General features: G+C 42.5%; 1 protein-coding gene across 5 annotated transcripts in view; it reads right to left on the reverse strand.

Annotated features, from left to right (window-relative positions):
- Positions 1-1,353: 1,353 nt before the first annotated feature.
- The window catches only part of mef2cb (myocyte enhancer factor 2cb), a 62,401-nt gene continuing 39,051 nt past the window's right edge, over positions 1,354-24,703 (reverse strand). The window contains exons 4-10 of one of the 5 annotated variants that reach the window (XM_059337969.1): positions 16,827-16,970; positions 13,780-13,957; positions 12,917-12,964; positions 7,806-7,978; positions 6,250-6,379; positions 5,498-5,633; positions 1,354-5,227 (exon numbers count right to left, since the gene is read on the reverse strand). In XM_059337969.1, coding sequence (XP_059193952.1) covers positions 4,885-5,227; positions 5,498-5,633; positions 6,250-6,379; positions 7,806-7,978; positions 12,917-12,964; positions 13,780-13,957; positions 16,827-16,970 — 1,152 coding nt within the window. In that variant the 3' untranslated portion in view covers positions 1,354-4,884. Of the gene's footprint in view, positions 5,228-5,497; positions 5,634-6,249; positions 6,380-7,805; positions 7,979-12,916; positions 12,965-13,770; positions 13,961-16,826; positions 16,971-24,703 lie in introns of all 5 variants that reach the window. The other 4 variants (XM_059337966.1, XM_059337967.1, XM_059337965.1 and 1 more) reach the window with 4 other exon arrangements.

The raw sequence follows: 24,703 nt of genomic DNA on the forward strand, positions 1-24,703 counted from the left end.
GAAAAAAATCGACTTGAATTTGTAGAGTGGGATACTGAATATAAGCCTATATGACTATTCATTATCAATAATTTAATTGGGATATTACGTAATAATTGGATTCCTACACGTTTAACTTTTACAATTAAAATCTTAAATGAATAATTTCTAATAAAAGTTAAAAAACATAAAAGCGTTTGTATTAACTTTATCCTACAGGTAGGCCTGTAGTTTCAGGCACCGTCAGTGAACGCATCATAACATGCGTTTCTTTTTGAATGATTTGATTTCAATTGATGGGGCTGGTTGAGTTAAAGAGTACACAGGGCGACCCGAGTTTATAGATGATATGTTCGGAACCGGAAATGATTTAAAAGATGAGCGTATCTTCACCTCCAGCTCGGTTTGTCTTCTGAGGAGTCAGCCTGACAGGATAAAGCTTTCATTTGAATCACACATTTAATGACGTGGGCCTGATCTTTCAAACAGCCTATTAACGCATCCAAGACTCTAACGAAAAAATAATAATCATAAAAACATTGATATTACACTTTATAAAAATAAGTTGTAATAGGGATACTTTTTTAAAAGGCTCACACCTCGCTATCGAATCTCCAAGACACCGGAAGTTTCCATATAAAACCATATATTTTATTGTTTTGCGTGTTTTATTTTTGATAGATGAAGAAAAATAACCACATGGGAATTTTAAGGTTTTTAGAAAATGAATCAATACGCGAGTTAAGGAAGAACAGAACGCTTTAAAACCCCGTTTGGGGTTTTTTATAATGAGTGTTTGTATTTTTGACAGTTTAGACAAACTGCAATCACACCACCACTTCTTAACAAATATGCAACTATTTCAGAAACCAGAAATGCGTCATTAGTGCCATTTTTAATACGCAGTTATTCACAGCGCCACTCTGTGCATCAGAACGTCCCACACGGTTGTTAGAGGGCAACAAGGGAAAAAATAAAAATAAATTGTGAATTTAACTGTATGAGCTTTTCTTTTTTTTCAGGAGTGTAAGACCTAGAGTAGGCCCAGACCATTTCAATGTGTTTTCACATCTCTTTGATTTGTAGGAGCAGATCACTGTGTTTGCATTGTTTATGAACATGTGTTTTTCCCTGTCAATGTAAGGTCCATGTGTTTAATGTATCACTAAGAGAGATGATGCAACTTTAATGTTAAGTGAGATAAACCTTGGCTTTAAATGTCAAATAAATGTCTGCAGAATGAATACTTATGTCAGGATGTCACATTTGTTTTAAATGTATGGAAAGAAGCAAATGAGAAAATGATGCCGTTATTTCTATGTCATGCCATGTATTGTCTTAAACACTGACTTCCATGCATGGAAGATTTTCATGTTGATATGCTTTTTTTTTGTTGATTTTTTTTTTTTTTTTTTGAGTCTGCACAGTATGAGAGTTTGCTATGAGATGCATGCAGAAACAAGTCAAACACAATGAAATCACACCAAGTCACATCAGGATAACTAAGAAAGCCAGTAACTTTACTGAAATCTCTGCAAAATACAAATAGCCTTTCCCTCCAGCAGAGGAGACTTTTATTCCATCCCCATACGTTTTCACTACATACAGCTGAATCAAGTCCCTTGAGTTACAGAGATGTGGATTTAATTTAATACCATCTTAGTCTCAAGTGGCGACAAAGGCCAGCTTATGCCGCTGAAAGCCGCTCTTGCGTTCCAGAAAACATTATTTCCAAACCTCCCCCATTTTCAGGTTTATACAAGCTACATTTGATACTACAGACTGACTTTTTAAGCATTTTTAACATATTACTCTTTTAAAAAAAAAATGTTTTTTTCAGCTTTTGAATACAACTTAAATAAACCACAAACACGGTGGAGCAACAAAGAATCCCATGTGAATGTAGGGACCTTAAGCAATGGTATTACATGGTTATTACACATGGCTGTACAGGTGTATGGTCTCCCCCTTTCACTGCAAGTGACTTATCAAAACATCAGCTGAGGTACTGCTTGGGTCAATTTTGAGGTACCAACATTTAGTCTATTATAATAATGACAAAGAACAACTGATCAACAGGTGATGAAAAAGAAACGGCTTCAAATTTAACAAACACAAGAAGAAGAAAAAAAAAAAGATAGAAAGACAAGTTTTCTCTGTGTCTTTGGTTGAAATTATTGTCAAAACTACAGCACTCTAATCAAACACCAGGATATGTTGGCATTATTTCAATCATTTATCAAGTAGCATGATAATTACTGTGTGGTGTGCTTTAATCAAGTGGACAGAAAGCATGTGTTTCACATGATCAGGCCTCAATGATTCTTTTGATTCTGAGCGAATAACAAATCATAAATACAAAATAGGTTTTTGAGTATAAAACCTCAATGCAGGGAGACAGATGAGCAACAAAACAGGTAAATCGCTGACATCTAAAGCTACATTTGACTGACTGAAATTGAAATGTGAAACCAATTGTACATTTGAGCAAATTCTTTTTATTGTCTTGTTTCAATGCTTGCAAAAACCATAAATGAATGTGAAAATAAAAGTTGAATTTACAACACAGAAATGCCACTGGCTTTGGTTTCTCCACACTTTTGCTGCCTGAAACATCATGTTTATTTTTTTCTCAACCTTTTTGTATTGAATTTAAAAAAAGAAAAAAAAGAAAAAAGAGAAGAACACCATTATAGAGGCTCTGCCCCTGTTTGACTACACAGACTGTATACAGTAACAACATAGTGAACCTGCATGAAATATGCACACAGAAATATTATAACACTTAAGTGACAGCAGATACGGGAGTGGGAGGCAGAGAGATATGTGGCTAGTTTCATTGTTTTAAAAAAGAGAAAATCAAAACAGCTATTCATCTAAAAATAAACAATTGTGCTTCTTTCATACCAGCATGATCAATTTGTCCTCGTGTATCTGACGCTGAACTGTCATGTGACATGTGGTAAATGATGTGGAACCCTGTTTTGAAGAGTGGAACATGAGGAGTCACAGGACGACACCGAATCAAATTAGGTTTGAAAGTGATCGGCGATAATTAATCTCAATGCGCTTGTAAAATTATATTACATAAATATGATTTTAAAGAAAATTTTTACGGATTGGGTCTGAGCTTGTGCCAAATCTTGAACACAAGTGGTGAAGATCTGAAATGGAACTAATGTCAAAAACATGTTTTATGAGCATATTAAATTAGATAATTAAGGTTAAGAATGAAATATCTGATGCATTCAAATGCATCTGGATTGAGGGTCAGTCATATTTCCTCATCAGCATGACAAACATTTATTTCTGTGTCATCCCCTGTTCCAGTCTCGTGACATTTTCCACTAACAGGTTGTGTTTCAGCATTTAGGCCTGTCTTTCCTCCATTACACAAACCCTGGCAATGCTTTCCAGCTGGTTTTTAAGGTTAGACTAAATACACGCCTGAACAGCACTGTTCAGGGCTCAAATGAAACAAACCAGACAACATGTGCAACTGCACATAGAAACTCCACTAAGAAACCAACAAAAATCATTAGTATATATATTTATATATTAGAAAGCTATACACAAGCATGTTAATTTCACAGATTTTTTTTTAAAGAATCTTAATATTACCATTATTATATATAATTAGAAATACACGTTTAAAAACAAACCTCTACAAAGATAAAACAGTTCAGCAAAGCATTGGATCTCAGTCTGTTTTTCATGGCTTAGGGCTGCGAGGCCCTGTCACTTCCCCTCCGGGTGAACTATCCATCTCTTATTAGCAAAGCTATCAAAAAACACATTCTGGCTTATAGAAACTACAAAAAGCCACAAAAATGCTTTGCATTGTATTCCTTCATATGAAAATATAAGCAAGTGTATCGTACAATTGTTTTTTATTTTTCCTTTTTTTGTTTATTAATACTGAATATTAATACTAGATCCAGAGTTTTCTTGATTACACTAACGCAGCTCTTAGATCAAAGGGTGGTCCTCGCTCGGCTCCGTTCTTTAAGGGGAGCGCTTAAATCATCAAAGGTTCCACACGTCTAGCATTGGGTCTGCCTGTTTACCTGTACAATCCTTCAAATGTTGCATAATAGCTTTTCATTTAGTGAGTAAATAAATCTTGTAATGTCTGGCAACTTTTGACCCCTGCCCTTCCCCCCTTGACCCTCTATTTACATAAATACGTTGAACCTGCAACATGACATCATCTAATGTTAACACACATTTTTGCAAGGGAGAACTGCAGAGAAGGTATATAGCAATGAAACTGACACTGTACACATGTATTGTTTGTCCAACTCAAGTGCTAAGGTGTTTTCCATTGGACACACTCACTCTCATGTTAATGTTATTTTTTTTCGTTTTTTTTTTCTCTAGTCACTGATATATCGCTGAGGCAAAGTGTAAGTACGTTTTATGAAACAGAGTACCTGACTATTTTTTTTGTTTATTTGTTGATATGCATATATGTACACATACACACACGTGTAAAGATATATGCATATGTGATTCTTTTTATCCACACACAATACAATTTATGCATAGTTCCCCAACAAAAATACCCCCAGATCCCATCCCAACCAACACCCACCCTCCCAAACCCCCATTACAACACCCCACTGGTTTATAATATGTCAATATGTATAGCACACACACTCAGCAAAAAGAAAATAAAAAAGGAAAAGAAATTACAAACATATTTTTGAAAAGGGCTGTCCCTTTTCTTTCCTTCAGCGTTAAAGAGATAAAAGGAGAGAGAGGCCATGGGGTTGGGTGGTGAGTGACTCGTGATATCGAGTGAGAGGAGCAAGAGGAGGGAGCTGACTTTGGGGGGCATCGTAACGCTGCGTTGTCGGGGGGCTCAGGGCAACTCGGGGCACTGCCGGGGAAAGGACAGAGCTATCATGTCGCCCATCCTTCTGACAGGCGCACCCGTTTGATGGAGGGGCTCTCGCGCTCGTCCAGGGCGGGCCGAGCCAGTCCCAGAGGTGAGTGGAACTCATTCCTGTGCTCATCACGGTCGCTGCCCTCGTGGGAGCTGCTACAACTGCTCAGGCTATCAACAGGGGAGCGTCCCGAGTCCTGGCGGGACGAGGGGTTCTGGGGAGGTGGTACCCCACCGTAGCCCCCTGTGCTGCTGGTGCGATCTCTAGGAGGAGAAACAGGTTCGGACTTGATGTGCAGGCTTTGAGCAGAGGGCAGGGAGAGATTTGAACCCTGACATAAGTGAGAGCTAGAGCAATTTCTGTAGGAAGGAAGGGAAACGCAAAGGGGTTACAGAGTTATAGAGCAAGAAACAAAGTGATTTTAAAGTCAGTCTGTTGCATGCAAGCATGCGTACACACTCATATTCATGAAAACGGGGAGGTGTGATATTTGTGTTGGTCCTTGCAAGTGAAAGTTGAAAAACAGTGAAGGACTCTTGGCGTATCAAAAAATAATCTCCAGTGATTTATGTGTTACACCATGCATTTCACAGCAACACAACACCTCAAATTAAGATCAGGGCACTTACCCTAGCTGGCCGAGGGCTGAATGCTGCATGTTCTGAAGGTGTTGCTGTTGCCACCCACTCATTGAGCCGAGGTGAAGGGAGCTGCCGCTGTTGAAGCCAGACAGGGAGGACAGGTCTGCACTATTCAGGGAATACTCTGTGTACACACACATTGTCAAAAGGAAGAGGAGGATGAAGATTAGAGCTCGTTCAAAGAAGTTCCATCAAAGTTGCAAAGAGAATGCAGCTCTGATAAATGCTGCTGTGATGTTACATGAATGTGTTGTGTGTTTGTTGGTGTGATAATAGCCCCCTCTGCTGTTAGAATGTCATATAACACTTACAGTTGGCAAGGGGGTTTCAAAAGCAACATGTATACTTGAAATTAGTCACTATTTCACATCAGGATTGTTGTTTCCATAAAAAAAAACAATATTATTGCAACATCTATAGAAAGGGAGTCTCTAACATAAGTGTACAAAAGCAGACAAAAAGAAGAAATGAAAATGATTCAAGAAAGTCTGGATTATTTAAACAATAAAATCATGACTAGTATTAACATGATACCAACATTTTATTATTATTTTTTAAATATCCTGGTTATCATCATTATCAGTCAAATACTATTGTTTTATTGATTTGTTGGGCTGTTTTGGTATTTTATAGGGTAACCAAAACAATATTACATTATCTACAACCTATATGAGGTCATTACAAAGAATATGTTAATGGTCAAATGGGAATTTAATGTATAAAGATCACACAGTACATACCGGTACCATAAGAAGTAGAGATGGCAGATGGGTAACCGCCCATGCCTTGTCCTGGTAGAGTGGGAGTTGCTACTGATACCACAGGGGTGGCCAATGACTGAGCAGACTGGGAGTTGTTTATTCTCTGGTTCTGTGACAGGGGAAGGGAAGACACAGAGAGCAAGAGAGATGGGAGAGACTTGAGAACATGAAATCAACTCCCAGACAAAACAAACAAAAAACTGCAATAAACCAAGAAAGTTTTTTTTCTCCTTTCATTTCTTTCTTTCACTCAACAGATGCTGAGAGAATGAATGTGATGCCAACTTCTGGGGAAATTAATCACTTGACATGCGGCACGGCTGAACCCTGCCAACCCTATCATTTACCACCCTTTCCGAGGGCCCACTGTCGCTATAGTAACACCATCGGTCTCCAAGGCAACGCAGGGTAGCGACGGCAAGGGAGAGGCACTTTACTGTAACAGAGGGGAGGGTTTGGCAGAAAATAATGGAGGTTTGAAGCAAAATGAAAGAGTAGTCTTTTGTTGCCCTTCATTTCTGCATTCTGAGTAATAAAGGCTGTGAGCTGTACGTGTACGGCGCAAGACGCTATACGCAAGTGAAAAGATGAAAAGGAAGGAGGGGAGGAGTAGACACACAAGGGCTGAGGAAGAAAAGAGAAAAAGGCCAGGCTGCTTTTACTCTGACACACCACTGGATGGCACTATGTGCCCTCACAAAATGTCATGAGAGGTGACATTGGAGCCTTCAGCAGAGTCAGCAACAATAAAGGTGAAAGTTTCTCTGGAGTCAGGAACACTTTTCTCAAAAACGCTGTTTCTGACTGTAATATTCTCAGTGGTGAAAAAAATAAAAAGAAAGAATGCAAATGAAGACTTCAGACTCAGGTGACTGCAGCACTCTCATTTCTAAGGCATATTTTGCTCTCAAGAATGACAGTTTTTCATCAGAAAACCTTTAAAGTTTCTTAATTCTTAAGGCCCTTTTAGGGTTGTTTTGATTTCTACATCTAAGTGGCAGTCTGACTTACCAATAGCAGATCGACATCCTCAGACTGACGGCATTAAAAGGGGAGGGTAATAAATTCAAATTAGTGAGTGTAAGTGAGAATATTGAAGTGGTGGCTAAGTTTGCATCTAGGGATTCGGCTGCTTAAGGATTCACAACTAGTGTGAAAAGAGGATGCTAAGATCTACTGTAACTATAATAATTTAACACGCCTTATTGAAAGGAGAGGAAAAAGAAATATCAGGGACTAATGTTTACGCACACAGACACAGCAGACGAAATATATCTGACAGTATATCAGACTTGGGCCAAAAGTACATTTTTAAGAACAGTGTTCGTTTAAGAAGCTGAAGAAGGCTCATGGGAAAACAAAAAAAAATGTCATGTGCCAAAGTCTTATCACAAACATAACCTCATCAACCCAAGTCTGATATGAAGAGATGAGAGAGGCAGAGGGGACATGAAAGGAAATCAACAATAGCAAAAAAAAAACCCAACAGACCCCCCTATAGATAGGAAGGTATACAATAGGACAAGAAAACTCACAATGGAGGGCATGTTGTTCTTGGAGCCAGGAGGGATGAGCACGCGCAGGTCAGGTTTACGGTTGTTCATGCCTAAGTTCATGGGCGGAGGAGATTTAGCCTGCATGTTCTTGTTCATGCCACCTGGTGAGACCAGCAAACCTGGCGAGTTGCGGTGGTTCCCGTATCCATTTCCTGTGAGAGCAAAGAAAGGTGGGGGAGAGAGAAGCAGAGAAACATTAAATATACTTTAATGATACTTGAAAAAAAGACAGCTATACGTTATTAAACCTGTTTCAAAAGTTTAATTAATCTTGAAAACCCTGCTGTTTATAAAAGCGTTGCCTAATGAAGAACTACAGGAATCCATTTTCACCTTGTGCTCTTTTTCTGTGACTGTCTGTTTCATCTCCACTTCCTGTGGTAGATATTTTATTAGCTCACCAGTCTGAAGAGACTTGTAAATGGTGTTTTATGAAAGTGGCGCACACTGCCAGGGCAGATAATCAAACAAGCGTACCGTTGTTGCCTTGATGATAGCCACTGTTTGCTTGGCAGTCATACAATGGGGGCACCCACTTAAGAGAGGACCTCACCCTCCACCTCTGTCACTGTCAGTTAAGGCTACATGTGCCCTACAACAGCCAGTGAATCGTGTAAAAACATCTAATTACGGGTAGCAAGACCACAGAGGGATGGGACCCATCATTTGGCCATCAGAGCTAAACACATGTGTGGTTCCTCCAGACAAAGACCCTGCCTTGGGGTTGCCACCAGATCTGCATTCCCCTAAATACGGAGAGCCAAGTGCAGCACCCATTTCCTCCTCAAAAGCCGGTGGGGCCAAATCCCGGCAACTTCATTAAAAAAAATGAGAGTGAAGCATTCTTGCAAGTAACATAGTCTTTGTTTCTAACCCAATCCCGCAGGCTGTTTTTCCCCTTACTTCTCCTTCCTTCTTCCAAGGGGTAGAACACAGGGCACTGTGTGGACGTTCCCACTTGAAAGACGGGCAGGAATTATACGTTAGACATAAATGAATTTCCTAATCATATACTCCAGGGGAAAATGAGTCGCAGATGTCTTCCTGGGCAATTTCCCTTGCTGATCTTTGTTTAATTTGAGAGCGAGGTTTTTGTTGTTTGGAAATGAAAAGTCTCAAAAGCTCAATTTGAACAATCTGAAGAGTAAACGACCGCTAGCGGTGAGAGAAAATGAGGCCGTCTGACAGAGAACGAGAAAAACAGTGTGTGACTGCTGGAGTGTGTATGTGTTTGTGCCTCTGCTGGCACGTGTGATGTGTGAGCATGTACAAGTTGATGTTAACAACATAGACTTTGTGTGTTATTGTGTGTTTTGCTGCATACAATTTTGCATGTGCATGATTCTACATAAGCACAATTTTTCTGTCACACTGAGCGTACAGTGTAACTTTAGCTTACATGCTGTATGACTGCTTATGCACGAGCCATGCATATGGATGCACGTGTGTGTTTTGTATTGGACCCTCTTAGTTCCAGTGTCAATCTCGCATTAGCAAAGAGGCAGCTGCCTCTTCAGTTTTCCCGCTCTCTCATTCTCATGGCTGGCCCTTTGTGAGATTGAGTGGGTGCATGTGGAGATAGATGAATGAGACCTCACACACACATAAAACACACACACACACCACGCATACACACACTTTAGTAAATAACCCAGCAGGAAGTACATCAGTGTTTCTGTACAGATGAATAAAAAAAGTGACTGAGCTATAGAGAGACATTAATACACACTTCGGTCAAGATGACACAGACTTCATTTTGGTGACAGTTAATCAGACATCTGTGTATTGCCACCCTGTGGAGATGGCTGCAGTCCAGTCAATTATCTGCTAGATGACTATGATCATGAGTGGCATAGGCCAGTCCTTAAGCACTTCAAAAGTAAAATCATTGGCTAATTAAGCTAATGAAGCGAGAGCTGCGACTCAAATCTTTCTATTCTGTAGCTTTATCACCCTGATTTTAGGACAGTTGCATTCAATAAGGACACATTTGGCTCAAACTATCACATCAGCTGAAGACATGATATTGAAAGTTCATTTCCACTCTCCTCTTCTGATGCTCTGCATGGTCGAGCTGCGGCGCAGGCTGGCGTCAACCGTTTACAGGAAGTACCAAAATTAAACACAGCCCAGCCAGGAGTCTGTTTTGCTGCTGTATAAAAGTCACACATAGAGAAAAACATCTGATCTGAGATGTAGATAAACAGCTTTTTACTCTTTCTTAGGTGCGGCAGGGGCAGCTGAGGTCAGAGCTAAAGGATTGCAATCAGTCTCCATAGGTGTCATGGTTACAACTTATCACACCTCGAGATCCATTTGTTTGACAAGAGTTCTCTCTTTCTCTTTCTTTCGCACACACACACACACACACACACACACACACACACAGACATACACAGACACACAGACACACACACACACACACACACACACACACAAAGAAGAGGTGTGGTTAAACTCATGTACATTTTACTGTTACTGAACAAATTTCTGATGTCCTGTTGTGGTCTAACAGGCGTGCTCCATTCTATTCCCCATCACACACACTCTTCCGTTGCGGTTTGGCCAAATGTGCATTCACCCCTGAATTCTCCAACTGAACTAAGGTGTCACACTCACGCTTAAAACTTGTACAGTTGGTGTGAGGTGCTGCCAAGATTGAGACACACGTTGTTTTAATCTAATGAACCTGACTTGTTGTCAGTTTTCGCCTGTGTGCTTTTTAGCTTGTATTTCTGTGTGATATTGACCAGAGATGTCTTAAAGATGTATGCAACTTATTTGAGGGAGTAATTGGTGTTTGATCAAGGTTGAAAGGTGACGAGAGTCATTTGTTAAATCCTTGCACTGGTTTGGTGAGCAGAGTGCTGATTGGAGCATTGATGACAGCTACATAATTGCACAAATGGAGGTACCAAGCTGGGGCCTTGGTCCGGAGCTCTCTTCATCAGCTCGTTTTCTCTCCCTCACTCACGTTTTGCCTCTTTCCTCAGCTCCACTTTCTTCTCGGCAGCAAAGTAGTTGACAGATTTAACACATACTCTATATAAATGAGCGAACGCGCGCATGTACTTCCCACAATATTTCCATAGAAAAGATATGATGATTCAGCCGTTCAGTAACATGCCCTATTTGCACTGGACTAGAATTACCTGGGGACCCTGTGTGATTTAGACTCCCCCCCATGTCTGGGTTTCATGCGGCGTATTTGCACAAGATAAACAAAAAGTTTGTGTTTTAATTACATTTACAAACCAACTCCAAAAGATAATCTGCAGATATTATTGAAACATAGTGCATCTTCATGCTAATACTGCAATGAAAAGGAACTCTTATATTTGTATTTAGTGTATGGGAAGTGGAGCGCACAATATGTTTGGAGTTCGACAATCTACTAAAATGGAATTTCACACTAATTTCAAATTATCAGACAATGTGTATTTGGTAAAATATGGTAGTTAATGGAATTTTACAGATTGAGGACATGGCGTATTCTTATGGGACTAAGACAAATTCTGCAGTCCTTCCAAACTACTGGAGGCCCCCAGGTAATGCTAATTCCACGTGAGTTAGGCTTTAAAAGCTGTCATTTTCTCTCTTTACAGACAGCGGAATGATGACATCTGAGGCACAAAGGAGGTGTTGTGTTTATGTGCAAGCCTAAACCACACACTCATCGACACATCCACAGACACACACACACACACACACACACACACAAGGCACCTCCTGTGTCCCTTAGGCCATGCCACTTAAGACACTCATACACGGGCCAGACAGCTACTTGAACAATCAGCTTATCAAAACTTACCGTGAGGAGAAGAGGAACATTAAAACAGCCTTTGTGGTGCCACTGTGGCTGGGCCACCTCACACTGAGTCACTTAGAGGAACATCATTAAAATGGCTGACCAAGTTCACAGAACACTTCCATCTGTGTTCCCCCACTGTTTCTCCTTTGCACACATGCTTCCACCATCAGTGGATATTTATCACTGGGGTTTCCCCCCCCACACGCTCTTTCTCTCTCCCCCTAGATGAGATTTAAGAGAGAGTTGAATGGAATCTTTTAGCTCCCACATGACTCTCTCTCCACGTCGTGTTTTTCGCTGCTGCTGAGCGACGCACTGCTCTCACAGAGCGCCTCTGTTCCTTTGGCGCAGCGACACAAAGGCTACATTTGAAGCATGCTCTGCAGCACGCCGTCGACGGCACACACGCCACAACAAATAGTCCTGTTGTGTGTGTGATGAGTGACCAGACAGAGAAACCAAGCATTGACCCCTTGTGATGGAGCCCTAGGGGCCAGACAAGGCTGCCCAGCTGTACCCCCTCTGACCCCCCCACTCTCCATTTTTACACTTTGCACTGTACGTCGAGGCAGTAAAATTGAACCCTTTAAAAAGAGAGTCTCTTTGCAATAAACTTGGGCCTGACATGTCCTCAGGGACAAATCCATTGACACACAGAAGCTAACACATAAGATTCCTTACACATGTTCCTCAAACATGGGTTGCTTGACTCTCCACAGGATCATTATGGCATGGTGAGCCTCTCCAAACATTGAATTAATTTAGTTGCAGACATATGATAGCAGTTACTGTGTAACGAGTTTGTGTGTGCTCCGAATGGGAGTTATGGGTGTTGTCATTTTGAATTTACATCCAAATCCAAGAGGTTGGAGAAAATATAGCGGCTGCTCTTCATGCAGAGAAACAGACAAAAGTCTAGCATCTCTTGATTGCCCGTCAGTCAAGCTGCCGCTTCAGTATTTAGTGCGATTTTATTTCTGTTTCCCCACACTTGTTCTACCGTTTTATAGCTGAACGCAGGCAGGATGTGTCACAGCCCCAGCACTGGGCAAACATTCCCAGATGAACTCCACGACCACTAACATCAACACATCATGGACAAAATCTCCACTTGGGTTTGGGTTACTATTAGTCATGCATTTTATGGCCCAGAGTGGGTGAGTGGGTGCCGTGTGTGTGTGTGTGTGTGTGTGTGAGTGGGTGGGGGGGATGGGGGGGAGTGTATGTGTGTGTGTGTGTTAGCAGACAACTGTGAGCGAGAAGAGGAGGCCATTCTTACCAGCACTGGTGCCTGCGCCAGTGGTGAGGTCAGCACCCATGAGGCCACCTGAAAGATGAAAGAGAGAGGAGAGCAAAAGAGAAAACCATTAGAGGATAGACACCCACGTAACATCCACTATGCCTCCTGTCTCTTACCTTGCTGGCCTTTGAGAAGCTAACTCAATTTAATCACAATCTGCTGTGTGTGTGTGTTTGTGTGTCAGTACATCATATGTGTACTGATACCAGAAGTAATACTGCTTCCCACTCAAACCGTAACACTCTGAGCAACTGGACACTGCGAATGGATACATTAAGCTGCCATCCAAGAAAAATGACACATTATTATTTTTAAGCCATGTGAGGTGGAAGAGTGGGAGGGTCCAGAACGTGTGCGGTTTGGTGTGGATGCTGCGAGCGCCAACACTCATATTTAGTTTGTGCTAGCGCTTCTAGCATCCAGTTGTAATGACAGGGTGAGGGTGTGGGCAGCAGCCTTCAGACCAGAGGGACAGAAAAAGGACTTTGGACAACAATAACAAACCAACAGGCCTGATTTGCTTATGTCACCAGCAGCTCAAAGCCTATACATAGGGCCAGACATCCCATGTGTAGAACCTCACACTAAATCAACGAGACTGTGGGCTGGGACTTAATGTTATATCAAATCATCAACTTACTTTGAACGAAATAATAAGCAGGCAAAATGTGAATTGACATGGGAGGGACTATAGATTCATCCACTGCTTTTAGGTGGAATATTGCAGTAGCTTTCAAAGTAAATAGCACATTTCATGTGTGTGAGTATTAGCATGACGGATCGTACAGATGGAATAACAGCATGTACATGGGTGCATGGCTGTGAGGCCCTACCTGCATTACCTGCACTGGGGGGTCTGTGTGTAACTCCGGGAGACATGCTGTTTCTCTGTAGGCCGTGGTGCGCCAGTGGCAACAGGTTGTGGTTGCCTAGGGAACCACCTGGATGGCTGTAAATGAGATTGTTCTGGTTGCTAACGGGAATGGACACAGACATGTCATAGTTTGATGGGGGCACCGCCTGCTGAGAGAGAGAGGGGGAAAAGAGAGACCGAGACACAAGTTTGATTAGACTAAAGATACAAAACAATTGCAGACTGAAGAAACTAAAACTTCGATGAAAGGAATGGACACAGGAAGAGACGTGACAATTCAGAAACACTCATAAAAGAATTAAAAATTGTTTGACTATCTATAGTCAAAGCAGTCAAAAACAAAAGAGAAAAGACAGAGACAGCCACGTTTAAAAGGACAAATGGACAACTAACAATAGACAGACATGCATAAGGGAATGGTACAAAGAACTAAAAATACAAGACAGTATGGATGGTGGAGGGGAGTGCTGAAATTAAAGGGTAAGCACCTACAAATTTCCTCTTAGAGTTACTCAAATTGCCCCCAAGTTGATATGTGGGTTGGCAAAATTTGTCACTCAAATTTGATCCAGCATTGGCAGGTTACTTTAGAGGCTAATAATATCTTTCGGAAAATGACCCCTATTTTTCCCCTTACATGTTTGTGACATTTGTCTTTGTGAAGGCAAAAGGTTGACCTGAGGAAATACTATGTTGTGGTCACTTATTTATATTCCCTGAAATACATTCCTAGTATATTACATTAAAGAAATAAGAAGGCTACGGTTGACTGGGAGTTAAGCCAATGGTATCCAACTGTTCTAAGAGAGCTAAAGATAATTCACTCTGTCTTCACCTCACTAAAAAAGTCTACAGCATTTCTTGTAAAAGTAGATTCAAGACTGGAGATCTGAATGCAATTAGGAATAATTTATTTGTCTGTCACATGGAGCTAATATAAAGTGTTATTAAGGGGTAGACTCAGATCAGTCAGCAGTCTCATCAGGAACATGAGCAGAGGTAGGCTGCCGGCCCCGGGCGTCTAGTTTGTCATGTTTATTGTGTCACTTGGCAGAAGGGCTTAACCTTGGGAGTGCCCTGGAAGTGGTTGATCCTGCATGTTAGCTTTAGGAAGTAGAAAATAGGGCCCTAAATTACTGCCATGTGTCTCAGAGCCATGGAGGCAGCGCATCGGGGGGATCATCGGCCTGGTTAACGTGGAAATGGAATATGTGCCTTATGGTGCTGCTTCGTCTTCTTCAATTTTCTCCCTTTTGCTAATGTACCTTTTGCAGGCCAAATATTATTTCATTGCGGGCCTCTGAACGTTTCGCTTTTACTGCAACTTTACACAGGAGCGGGTTAGCCAAAAGCTATGGAAGCTTTCTTTTATAACCAGCGAGGGGCTGTCTCTGGTTCTGTTTTATTTTTTGAAGACTTATAGTAATTTCTTCCATCTCGGATTCCTTGTTGGAGTTTTTAAACCTCAAGACTTCCCTATGTGGTGTTTTATAAGAGTGGGGGAGCTGTCTCTGTGCGCACATGTGCGTGTACACGCACCCCTTTTGCTGGGTGTAAGGGCCCCATCTGTAAGCTGTCCTTTAACTGGTGCCATCCTTCCTGTTTTCACTCATCTTCCTCCTCCGCCTCTCCCCACAGTCCCCTCAACAGTCCCCTGCAATCCAGAGGCCCAGTGCTTGGCAGCCACCCTGACCACACACTGAACTGCCACTTGTTGTGCGCAGAGTCCCCCCCCCCACCCCACCCCAACACCACCATCCCTGCTGTTCCACCCCCATCCCCACCCCGCTCCAATCCCAAACCCACCCTACACCGCCACGCCATCCCAGCTCACCAACCCCTGCCTTGCTTCTAACCACAGCTCCCCCTGCTCCACGCGGCTCAGACACTACTGTTCTTCTCTAAGTGATCTAACATGGAATTATCTCTTTCTCTGTAAGGCTGGAGCACTAACCATTCCAATATGTTGCTTTCTGAATGAAGGGCAGGCTCAGTTTACATAGAGAGCAGTCTTTATTTTGTGGTTTCTGGCAGCTGGCTACAGATTACATTCTTTTATAAAATTAACACATATAATATAAATCCAGCAGCTGACATGTCTTGACACATCTATGTCTATTAACAAAGATGCTGTTAGATTACTGAAGACTATTATTATTATAGTTTCAGTGAGAAGGAAAGATAATTGAGTTTCGTGAGGTACAGAGATATGCTTAGGAGTTTTTGAATGTCTGCTGCTGTTTCACTGCCACAGTGCTTGTCCTTGTTGTTGCGGGTGACTGAGTGCTGTGTTTTTGTGCAGGAAAAGGAAAAGCACATGCAGACCACGCCTCCCCTGAGAGCCAGGCAAGGCATTATGGGTAACGGGTTCAAGGAGGGAACCCAGTAAGGTTAAAATTTGTCACGAGAGAAAGTCTGCAATTACTATAGCAAAAAAATGCCTGCTAGTTATGGTTTCAGTTATGTCAAATTAGAGGACAGATCCTCATCTGTAATCAAGAAAAATCAAAGGACTGTCATTTTTTTCACTGTAAGTATACAATATCATGTCACTCTAGTCTTACTCTCACTTTGTGTATTTAGTCTAGTGGCAAACAATGGTGGTTAGCTGGGTTAGCTCGACAGTTACTGGCCAGTCAGCATTTGGTTAGCCTGCTGAGGATGCGGCGTAGCGTCAACCCAGTACTTACAGGTATCTTATGAGTTTTAATCATGTGATCAAACTCCTCGTTAATCTGTTTGTATTTCTCCTCAGTGCGTGGGGTGAGGATGAGAGCAGACTCGAGCTCCGGGCTTTCGCCGCCTTTGTTCTCCTTCTTGCTTAATGCCTGCCAGGTCCCACAACCACAGAGACGGACGGAGGGAGACACAGATGACGGGACGGAGAGGGTGGTAGGAACAGATGACGAAAACGAGGAGACGAAGACGAAGCGACAGAAAGCATAGGGGGGAGAAAAGGGAAAGAGAGGAAAGAATGGTGAGAGGAAGGTTCGGGGTTTAACAAGAGGTACTTACACACAGTCTCTGTCTGCTGATCATCAGATCAATGTCCTCGTTTATTTTCCTGTACTTGTCCTCGGACTCGGGGCTGTGGCCAACCGAGTCGTCTGCGTCGGGGTCTGGGCTGTCACAGCCGTTTAGGCCCTTCTTTCTCAATGTCTGCAAACAGAGCAGTTGCACATAGTTGAAGGGCTTTGGGGTAGGGAACAGTGAGTGACCCATGTGGGGTGGGACAAATGGTGATGACTTGTGAGGAGCTATGACCTTTAGAATCGATCCTGACAAAAGGCCAATTCCAGAAAGTTTGGAAAAAACATTTAGAGATGTCTTTAATATAGTGGTTTATCTAGATTTATTTCATGACATCTGTTTCTGAGAAAATTCTCTACAAAAGACATCAATCATTCTGGCATTTTCTGTTCTAACCTCCATCAACGTGGGGTGACACGAGGATACACTGGCTGCTTTATGAACAAGAAAACATGCAGCTAAACATTCAAGATGGCACGGAGGATTTAATTGCATCCAATAACGAGACATAACAAGTGATCAAACTCTTGACCAAATGACAAATCATGGGACCTTGAAACCTCATAATTACACAGGAAAGGAAAAACTCATAAAAGTAAAACACATTTTATAACCATAATCATCAGTGTGTCATGAAATAGAATTAAAATATAGTTGAGGTGCTTGAGTTCATGACTGTGGTATATGTGCTGTTTAATGTGGCAGTTTCTGTTTTGGCCACCTGATGGCCACCTGCCCCCATTAGAGTGGCCAGAAAACAGTAGACGGGCGGAAAAGCACACTCTCCACTCGCTCACCACTCCCTCTGAGTGGAAGAGAGACACAGACAAAGAAAGCGCAAGAGGGAGAGAGAGCTGCCTCTGTCCTTTTTTAGATATTGTTGACAACCATAACAACAGGGATAAGTTTCAGAGCACATTACTGTGTGTGATAGCACGAGGGTATGTTTGCTTGAGCAAGTAGGCATGTACCGATAGGTGCTGTGTTCATTTGCCTCGTAAAGTGAGAGACAAAGACAGAGCGGAAGAGAAGAAAAGTACAGTAGCTGACAGTTAGAGATCTCATCAAAGGCACCCCCCCTCCTCCTCTCCACCCTGCTTTCACTCTCTTCCTCCCCCCCTCCCTCTCTCCTCCTGGCTTTAATAAAGGGAGATTAGTCTACAGGAGGAATATCACGGGCCTGCTCCTGTCTGTGCAGTCGTCGCTTCACACTGCGCTCTCCTACTTTCATCTGAAGCTCCATATCAGACAGACGTAATTAAATTTACTTTAGCACACCCTGTATTTGATGCTGATCAAGTGTGTGCGTCTCTCCCTCTGTATATGTTGGAGTTCGTGTGTGTCTACTGGTGTGAGTGTGTGTCTGTGTGTGGGAGGGGAAAGAGGGGAATGAGTCTGTGTTTGTGTGTGCATGTGTGGGTGTGTGAGAGTGGGTGTTAGCGTCAAGAAAAAAGAAAGAGAGACTGAGCAGGAGCAAGGAGGAAGATAGATGCTAAGATAAGTTAATCTCGGTGAACTTCTTCCTCTCATTTGTTTGTCTCCGTCAGTACTCACTCACGGAAGCGATACGAATGCTAGCTACTCCATCACAACCAGCAGCAGAAGTGACAGGGAGCGATCTGCATGCTTAGAAAACAAATAACAATCCAGTCATCTCTCATGTCAGCACAACAAAGGCCTGTTTTGAGTGTGGTTTTAGTGAACTTAGAGGGCTTCTTTTGTGTGTGTGATAACTGTTTGATTCCTGAGGCGTCTCGTGGCGAGGCAGCTACTGTAAGCGTGTCAACATTTGCTGGCTCTCCTCTTCTTTCTCTGAATCCTCACTTGGCCCCCAGAGTGGAAATCTGGAATTCTGAATTTGAAAGCGTCTCTCACATCTTTGACAGTCTTCAGGAAATCACACCAAACAAATCAACCAAGGCGGTGCAGGAGATCTGACTTCTAACAGACCCACAGTGAATCAGGCACTCTTGCTCTATCAGAGGTGCATGAGTCAAAAGAACAAAGGGGTTGCAGAGGTTTAGCATGCTGTCTTTTTTGGCAAAGGCGTGAGATGTAAAACTTTTGCTATTTCTTTTGTGTAGTTTCATTCTGGCCTTGGCGATGCATCATATCGAACTGACAAGAGCTGAACCACTGGCCTTTTTCTGTTCACATGAGAATGCATGCAAGACAAAAAAAAAACAATTTTTCTTCCTACTTGCACAGATTTTCACCACCTACCGCCGCCAGCACAGAGTGCATGAGCAATTCACTTCCATTCTAGGAAGAGGGGGCATTGCTGGGAGAGGAGAACGAGTGCTGGGGTAAAGGTGACACCCATATGGGGTAACTGAGCTGGTGGTCTGGTGGGGGAGGGGGGGTTGCTGTGGTTGCATTGGGTGTTGATTGGATGCATGGAGCCAGTGCATGAGTGTTATATGACTTTAAAGCATGTGGCCCAGGCTTGGCTTTCCACCGGGGCTCAGCACATTGAGGGTGCGGTACAAGGACGGTATGCCACTCATCCCAGTTATGCCCACCTGTTTAAAGACATCACACCTGTTGCCAAAGGCTGACACACAACCCAACAGCCAATCAGATCTGTCGGAGTGCTCACATAGCCATAGAAGGGCCTCTGGCTCTCTCCACCTCACCATCCTACTCTCGTCATCCTATGTATTTTCCCCTTCTCTAATAGCCCATTGCTTAATCTGTGCCCTGAATTTGTTACGTGTTTCATGCCTCTGCGCAACACAGTCATCAACTACTGCTCCAAACAAGGCTTTGAGTCTCCTACTCAGTGACATCATCACCATATAAGTCCCGTCAAAGACATATATTTCGCAGTGGCGGAGAGAATAATGATCATTGGAAAAGGAGCTGCTACCCTTATATTGAAAGACACAGGAGTATGGGTATGAGGAGCTGGCAAGAAAATAGAGTCTTTTGGGAATATGCTAATAGGATGAGGATTAAACAAAAACACTTTGGTGCAGTTCACTTGTGCCAAGAATTCTATGCACACAATATTCCCCCAAATTATCATTCTCATATTAAAATTATTCAATTTCACAAGTTACTGGGATTTTCAGTTTCATAAAGAAATGTTATTTATACAAAATGACTGCTGGCATAAAAGGAAAACTTTTCATAGAGAATTGTACAAGTTTATAGCAATTTTATTATCTCTGTATTTTTTTCACTGTTAATTAATCTTTTTCTTCGGCATACTATGAAGTGAGAGACCAGTTTATAAGAGTGAAAGATTGATGGAGAAAGTAAGGAAATGAGAGAAAAAACAAAGCTTCAGCGTACAAACTACTACAATGTTACCGGGTATGTTACAGAGTGAATCCAGTTAGAGGAGGAAGGAGAAAAAGTATGACAGAGAGGAAAGACTGCAAAAAAAAGCTGTGTATGCTTGCTTGGCTCTGTGTCTTTCTCTGTGGCCCCTTTGGAGGCTTGCTCCTAATTAAACTCCTTCTTCATGATGCTCCCTCATGACTCGACTTGTCACAGGGCCTGTGTGAAGCAGGCACAGCATAGACACGGCGTCCTACATATTTAGACACCCGTCTCATCAGTACCCTTCAGCTCTGTACCCTCAGCTAGGCTGGCCTACACTGGGCTGGGCTAAGATGGGCTACAGGAACACAGTGGGCAAGGCTAAGTAAGGTGACCTGGGCTAGACTGAGAAAATCAGAGGGTAAGTGAAGCAGGTGTGAGCTACAAGGGAATTCAGTCATATTGTATATTCCTTGGTGTTAGTACATTTGTCAAAGATTTAGGTTCTCTGATGTTTTAATTGCAGGAAAAAGTCCAGCCTTATACACATTTCATAGTTTAGGGTGTGGGTAATAACTTCATGTTGCTCTTGAGACAAACTGTGGAGGGTATTTGGGTGTGAATTCTGGGTGGCCCCAGGGGGTCTGCTAGGGACAGCTGACGCCTGCCCAGAGCTCCTGCCATACCAGGATCCGTCTGCTCGGCATTCTGCCACCCTGCTCACCCTCTCTTTCCTCTATCCATCTTTCTGCCCCTATCTTTCTGTCTCAGTCTGCTACTCAGTCTGTCTCCGTCTCCCTACCTCTGTCCTCTTCTCCTCACTTTCTGCAATACCACCACGTCTCAACAGAAGCCGAGTCAAAACATTGTTGGCTTGATGGGAACATCTTTATTTCTGATAGACTTGGGCTAGTCGATGGGTTGTGTTTGGAAAGAGCTTCATTGCTGACCATTCCCCTCTGCAGTTATCTTGGCAGTGGCTGAAGGGTACGACACATTCAATATTGTGTTTATGGCTGTTGGCGACAGCCAGGCCAGTGAATGTTTCTCAATGTCTTCAAACCAATGGCTGACAGCATTGCTGAAAAAACCCTCTACAAAAACAGCCAGTTTATAATAGAGCCTTTTATATCTTTGCCAACATTGTATGGTCTTCAGAATACACATACTATTGTAAGCAAAACCAAGACTTATGAAAGAAGATAGCATGGTAAGAGAGCACAAAGACTTTTGCCCAATAAATGCAGCAGTTTATGGTTTCGCAGTATATTTCAGCAGTCGATGGAAAACAAGTCGCTGACAGACGAGCACAATATAAAAGCATTAATAACTGTGCCACTTATGGTTAATCATGTTTGCTGTGCTGTTAAAATATAATAAAACTGTACTGGGATAAACAGCTTTGCCTGGCAGGGTCTCAGCCTCTGTTTGTCACTATGTTAAAAATGGTAGGGAACAGATTGATTCACTCTGACTATCAGAGATATTCCTTGAAGACATGACAGTATGCAAATTATACAGACCTGCCTTCAGAATGTGTGAGGATTTGTGTAGGTTGAGTGTGACCACAGGGTGCACCTACAGTATGCACTACAGTCTTTTCAGTAACTGGTTTAGGACCCAAACGTGAATCCAAATGGAATTCAACAGGGCTCCCAAATAATCTTCAAGAAAATGTCATCTAAAGCTCGGGGCTACAATGATTAAATAAGGTTTTTAAAATCACATAATGTACTAAAGTGTGAATGGAATACAGCAGATTTAACCTAAAAAACAAACAAACATACATTTTTTTTTACATTTCTTACACAAACTGACAAACACAAGATAGAGTTCATGATGTTTCAGGGGAAATGGCGACAAAAAGAGGTTTGAAAAACCACAGGACAACAGTGAGCTCCCTCGCTTTTACCAATTGACAAACTCAATTTTGTCAGAGTAGATTGGTAAAGACCAATGTAGCTCAGTGTCAGTGGGGGTGAGGCAGTGGGGAGAAACGTTGTCCCTTCCCATCACACATAACAAGATGGAGTTGGTCATGAAGTGGACCCGCTGTGGATTAAGACCCCCCAGCCCCACTGCACAATAAGCGCACTCAGGGTGGCCTTGCTGGCGGCAGAGATGGGATAATAGTATGTTTGAGATGTGCTCTCATTCTCCTTATTTCTATTTCTTTTTCTGTCTGTCTGGCTCATTCTTGCTTGCTCTCGTTTTTGTCTCTCCCCCTCACTCTCTCTGTCTCCCTCGCTCACTCTTTCTTTCTCTCTGCTTTTCAGAGTGGAGGGAACATCAGAGGGATCAGGCTGGCTTAGCTTATTGGAAGCAGATGGCAGACCAAAGGCAAGAAGGCCACAGTTTCATGAAGCGTGGTTTGAACATGCCAGGACCATGTCGAGGGGCATGCCCATGGATGATGGCTACATGGTGTGTGAGTGTGCGTATGTGTGCGAGTGAGCATTTGGGGGGGAGATGGTTGATTTTGTAGGTTACCAATTTGAGGAATGGGACCCTCAAATCACAGCCTGTCCCTGCCTGTTTTTTTTTTCAGTCATCATCTGTGCATCCCTATGCACTGGTTGAGGCGACATTTGAAAAACTATGCATCAATGACTTTTCAGTGATTTGGTGACTTTGAAGCCCCTTACTCCTGGTGCCCTGCTGCACTATAATCAGGAATCAAAGGCTGGCGCCTGGGATCCATCATCCCTGGCAAAGTGGTCTTGTGTTCAGTAATAACGCTGGCTAACTGTGTATGTAATTACTAGCTGTCTAGGGATTACTAGATTGACTAAACTTTAAAAAGGGGGGAGTAAAAAGTAGAGCAAAAAATTGAGAAAAGTATTACAAGTAAATGAGACAGACAGAAATGCCATGTGCACAACAAGGTTCCTCCACATTTGTCCAAACTGTGGCAATGTGATGGTGCATGTGCTAAAATCACCATTAAGAAGAGCCCACAGCAGACGAGAGCCCACTCACAGACAGACAGTCTTAGCTAGCCAGTACACAGCACAATACCAGATGGTGCAGTGTTTCCCATATGGAATAGACAAACACTAAGCACATGTCAGAATCCAACACTGTTTGCTACAGCAGCATCCCGGCCCTGGGAACAAAGTGGTCATTCACACTAGTCACTACACTGTATAATTACCCAGATAGACATTATGAGACACAATGCCAGCTCAGTGAAACTGGATAAAGAGGGCACTTATGTCTGCACCCTCAACCTACCCATCTTTCATCCTGTCTATGCTTCACTTGCATAAATTGTCCTTATTCAAATGAGAGAAATGAGAATGTGTCTATATGTTTTTCTGATTTAACATAAAAATCAATTTGCTGAGGCTAAATTGTGTGTGGAAAAGGCTCTCACTCGCATTATATACTGTAACACAATACGAGCAGTGTGTTATTCACACATGTCACTATTTGACTACACTGTGACATTGTAAATAAAGCCTTCAATTTCATACTTTATCTTGGTAATAGTGTAACAGCCTCAACAAAATAACTCCAGTTGTCTTAGGGTGGGCAAAACTTCAAGTTCCCCTGCAGCTACTCTACTCTATTCCTTCTTTGTCCCCACACCAATCGTCACTTATCGTCTTTTGTCTCTCTGTCTCTTATCGAGTGGTGCCACAGCAGGAAAAGAGGGCCTGAGGGAGGCCTTGAGTAACAATGACCAGCCGGTTGACCTCTATACTGTGACCTTGAGTTTCCACACCCTGTCCAAAGCAGCAATCATGGCAGGGGAGGGGCTGAGGCCAGGGGGGAAGCTCAAGGCAGGGCAGGGAATGCCATCTATAAAAATAGATCTTCATTATTCTGAATTTTCCACAAATAGTTTCAAAGAACAAGGCATCATTTCATCTTAATGGCTGGCGTGAATTGTTTTGGGCTGTGTAGTGGAAAAGCCGTGCCTTTTGGCAGCATGGCTTCAGAAGTGGCCTGCCTTTTTCACCGCTCCACACCACAGGGACCACATATTGGCACATTTCAAACAGTCTATTTTTAAAACCTCTCCTTGTTGTTGTGTGTGAGTACCTCAGACTTCCGCTTCAGTTTATTGACCTTAAAAAAACACCTCTGACAGAGATCCAAGTGCTACTTAGTTTCTTGTCTGAGGTTCTGCTTTTCTGGGCAGCGGGCGTCTGATGTGGAATAAAACGCTGAGCCTGTAGATCACATACATTATCTGTCATCTTGCTTTTAGCCACTCTTAAGAAGTGGAAGAGGCATATAGTCTATAAAATAGGAACTCAGTAAACTTGTTCTCTTTATGTCTGAAGCTGGCGCCGCAGACAGATGTGTTCTTGTGTGCCAGCCTAAAACTCAGAGCAGACAGTGCTCAGATGTGTGAGGAGACTATCATGTCAATGGTGTTATAGGCAGACCAGCTGATTAATATGCACTTAATTCCATTGACATAGATAATAGCCTATGCTGTTATGTTCCAGAAATGTCTTTTCTCTGTAATAGCAATGTTTTTTGAAAACAACCAGACAGGAACCCTCTGTTTGGTAAAGTGTGGTTGTAGAAAAACAACTGAATTAAATAATAGACTTCTTTATCTGAGGGATCATATGTTTACA

This window comes from Centropristis striata, chromosome 7, assembly GCF_030273125.1.
Source record: "Centropristis striata isolate RG_2023a ecotype Rhode Island chromosome 7, C.striata_1.0, whole genome shotgun sequence".
Lineage (NCBI taxonomy): Eukaryota > Metazoa > Chordata > Actinopteri > Perciformes > Serranidae > Centropristis > Centropristis striata.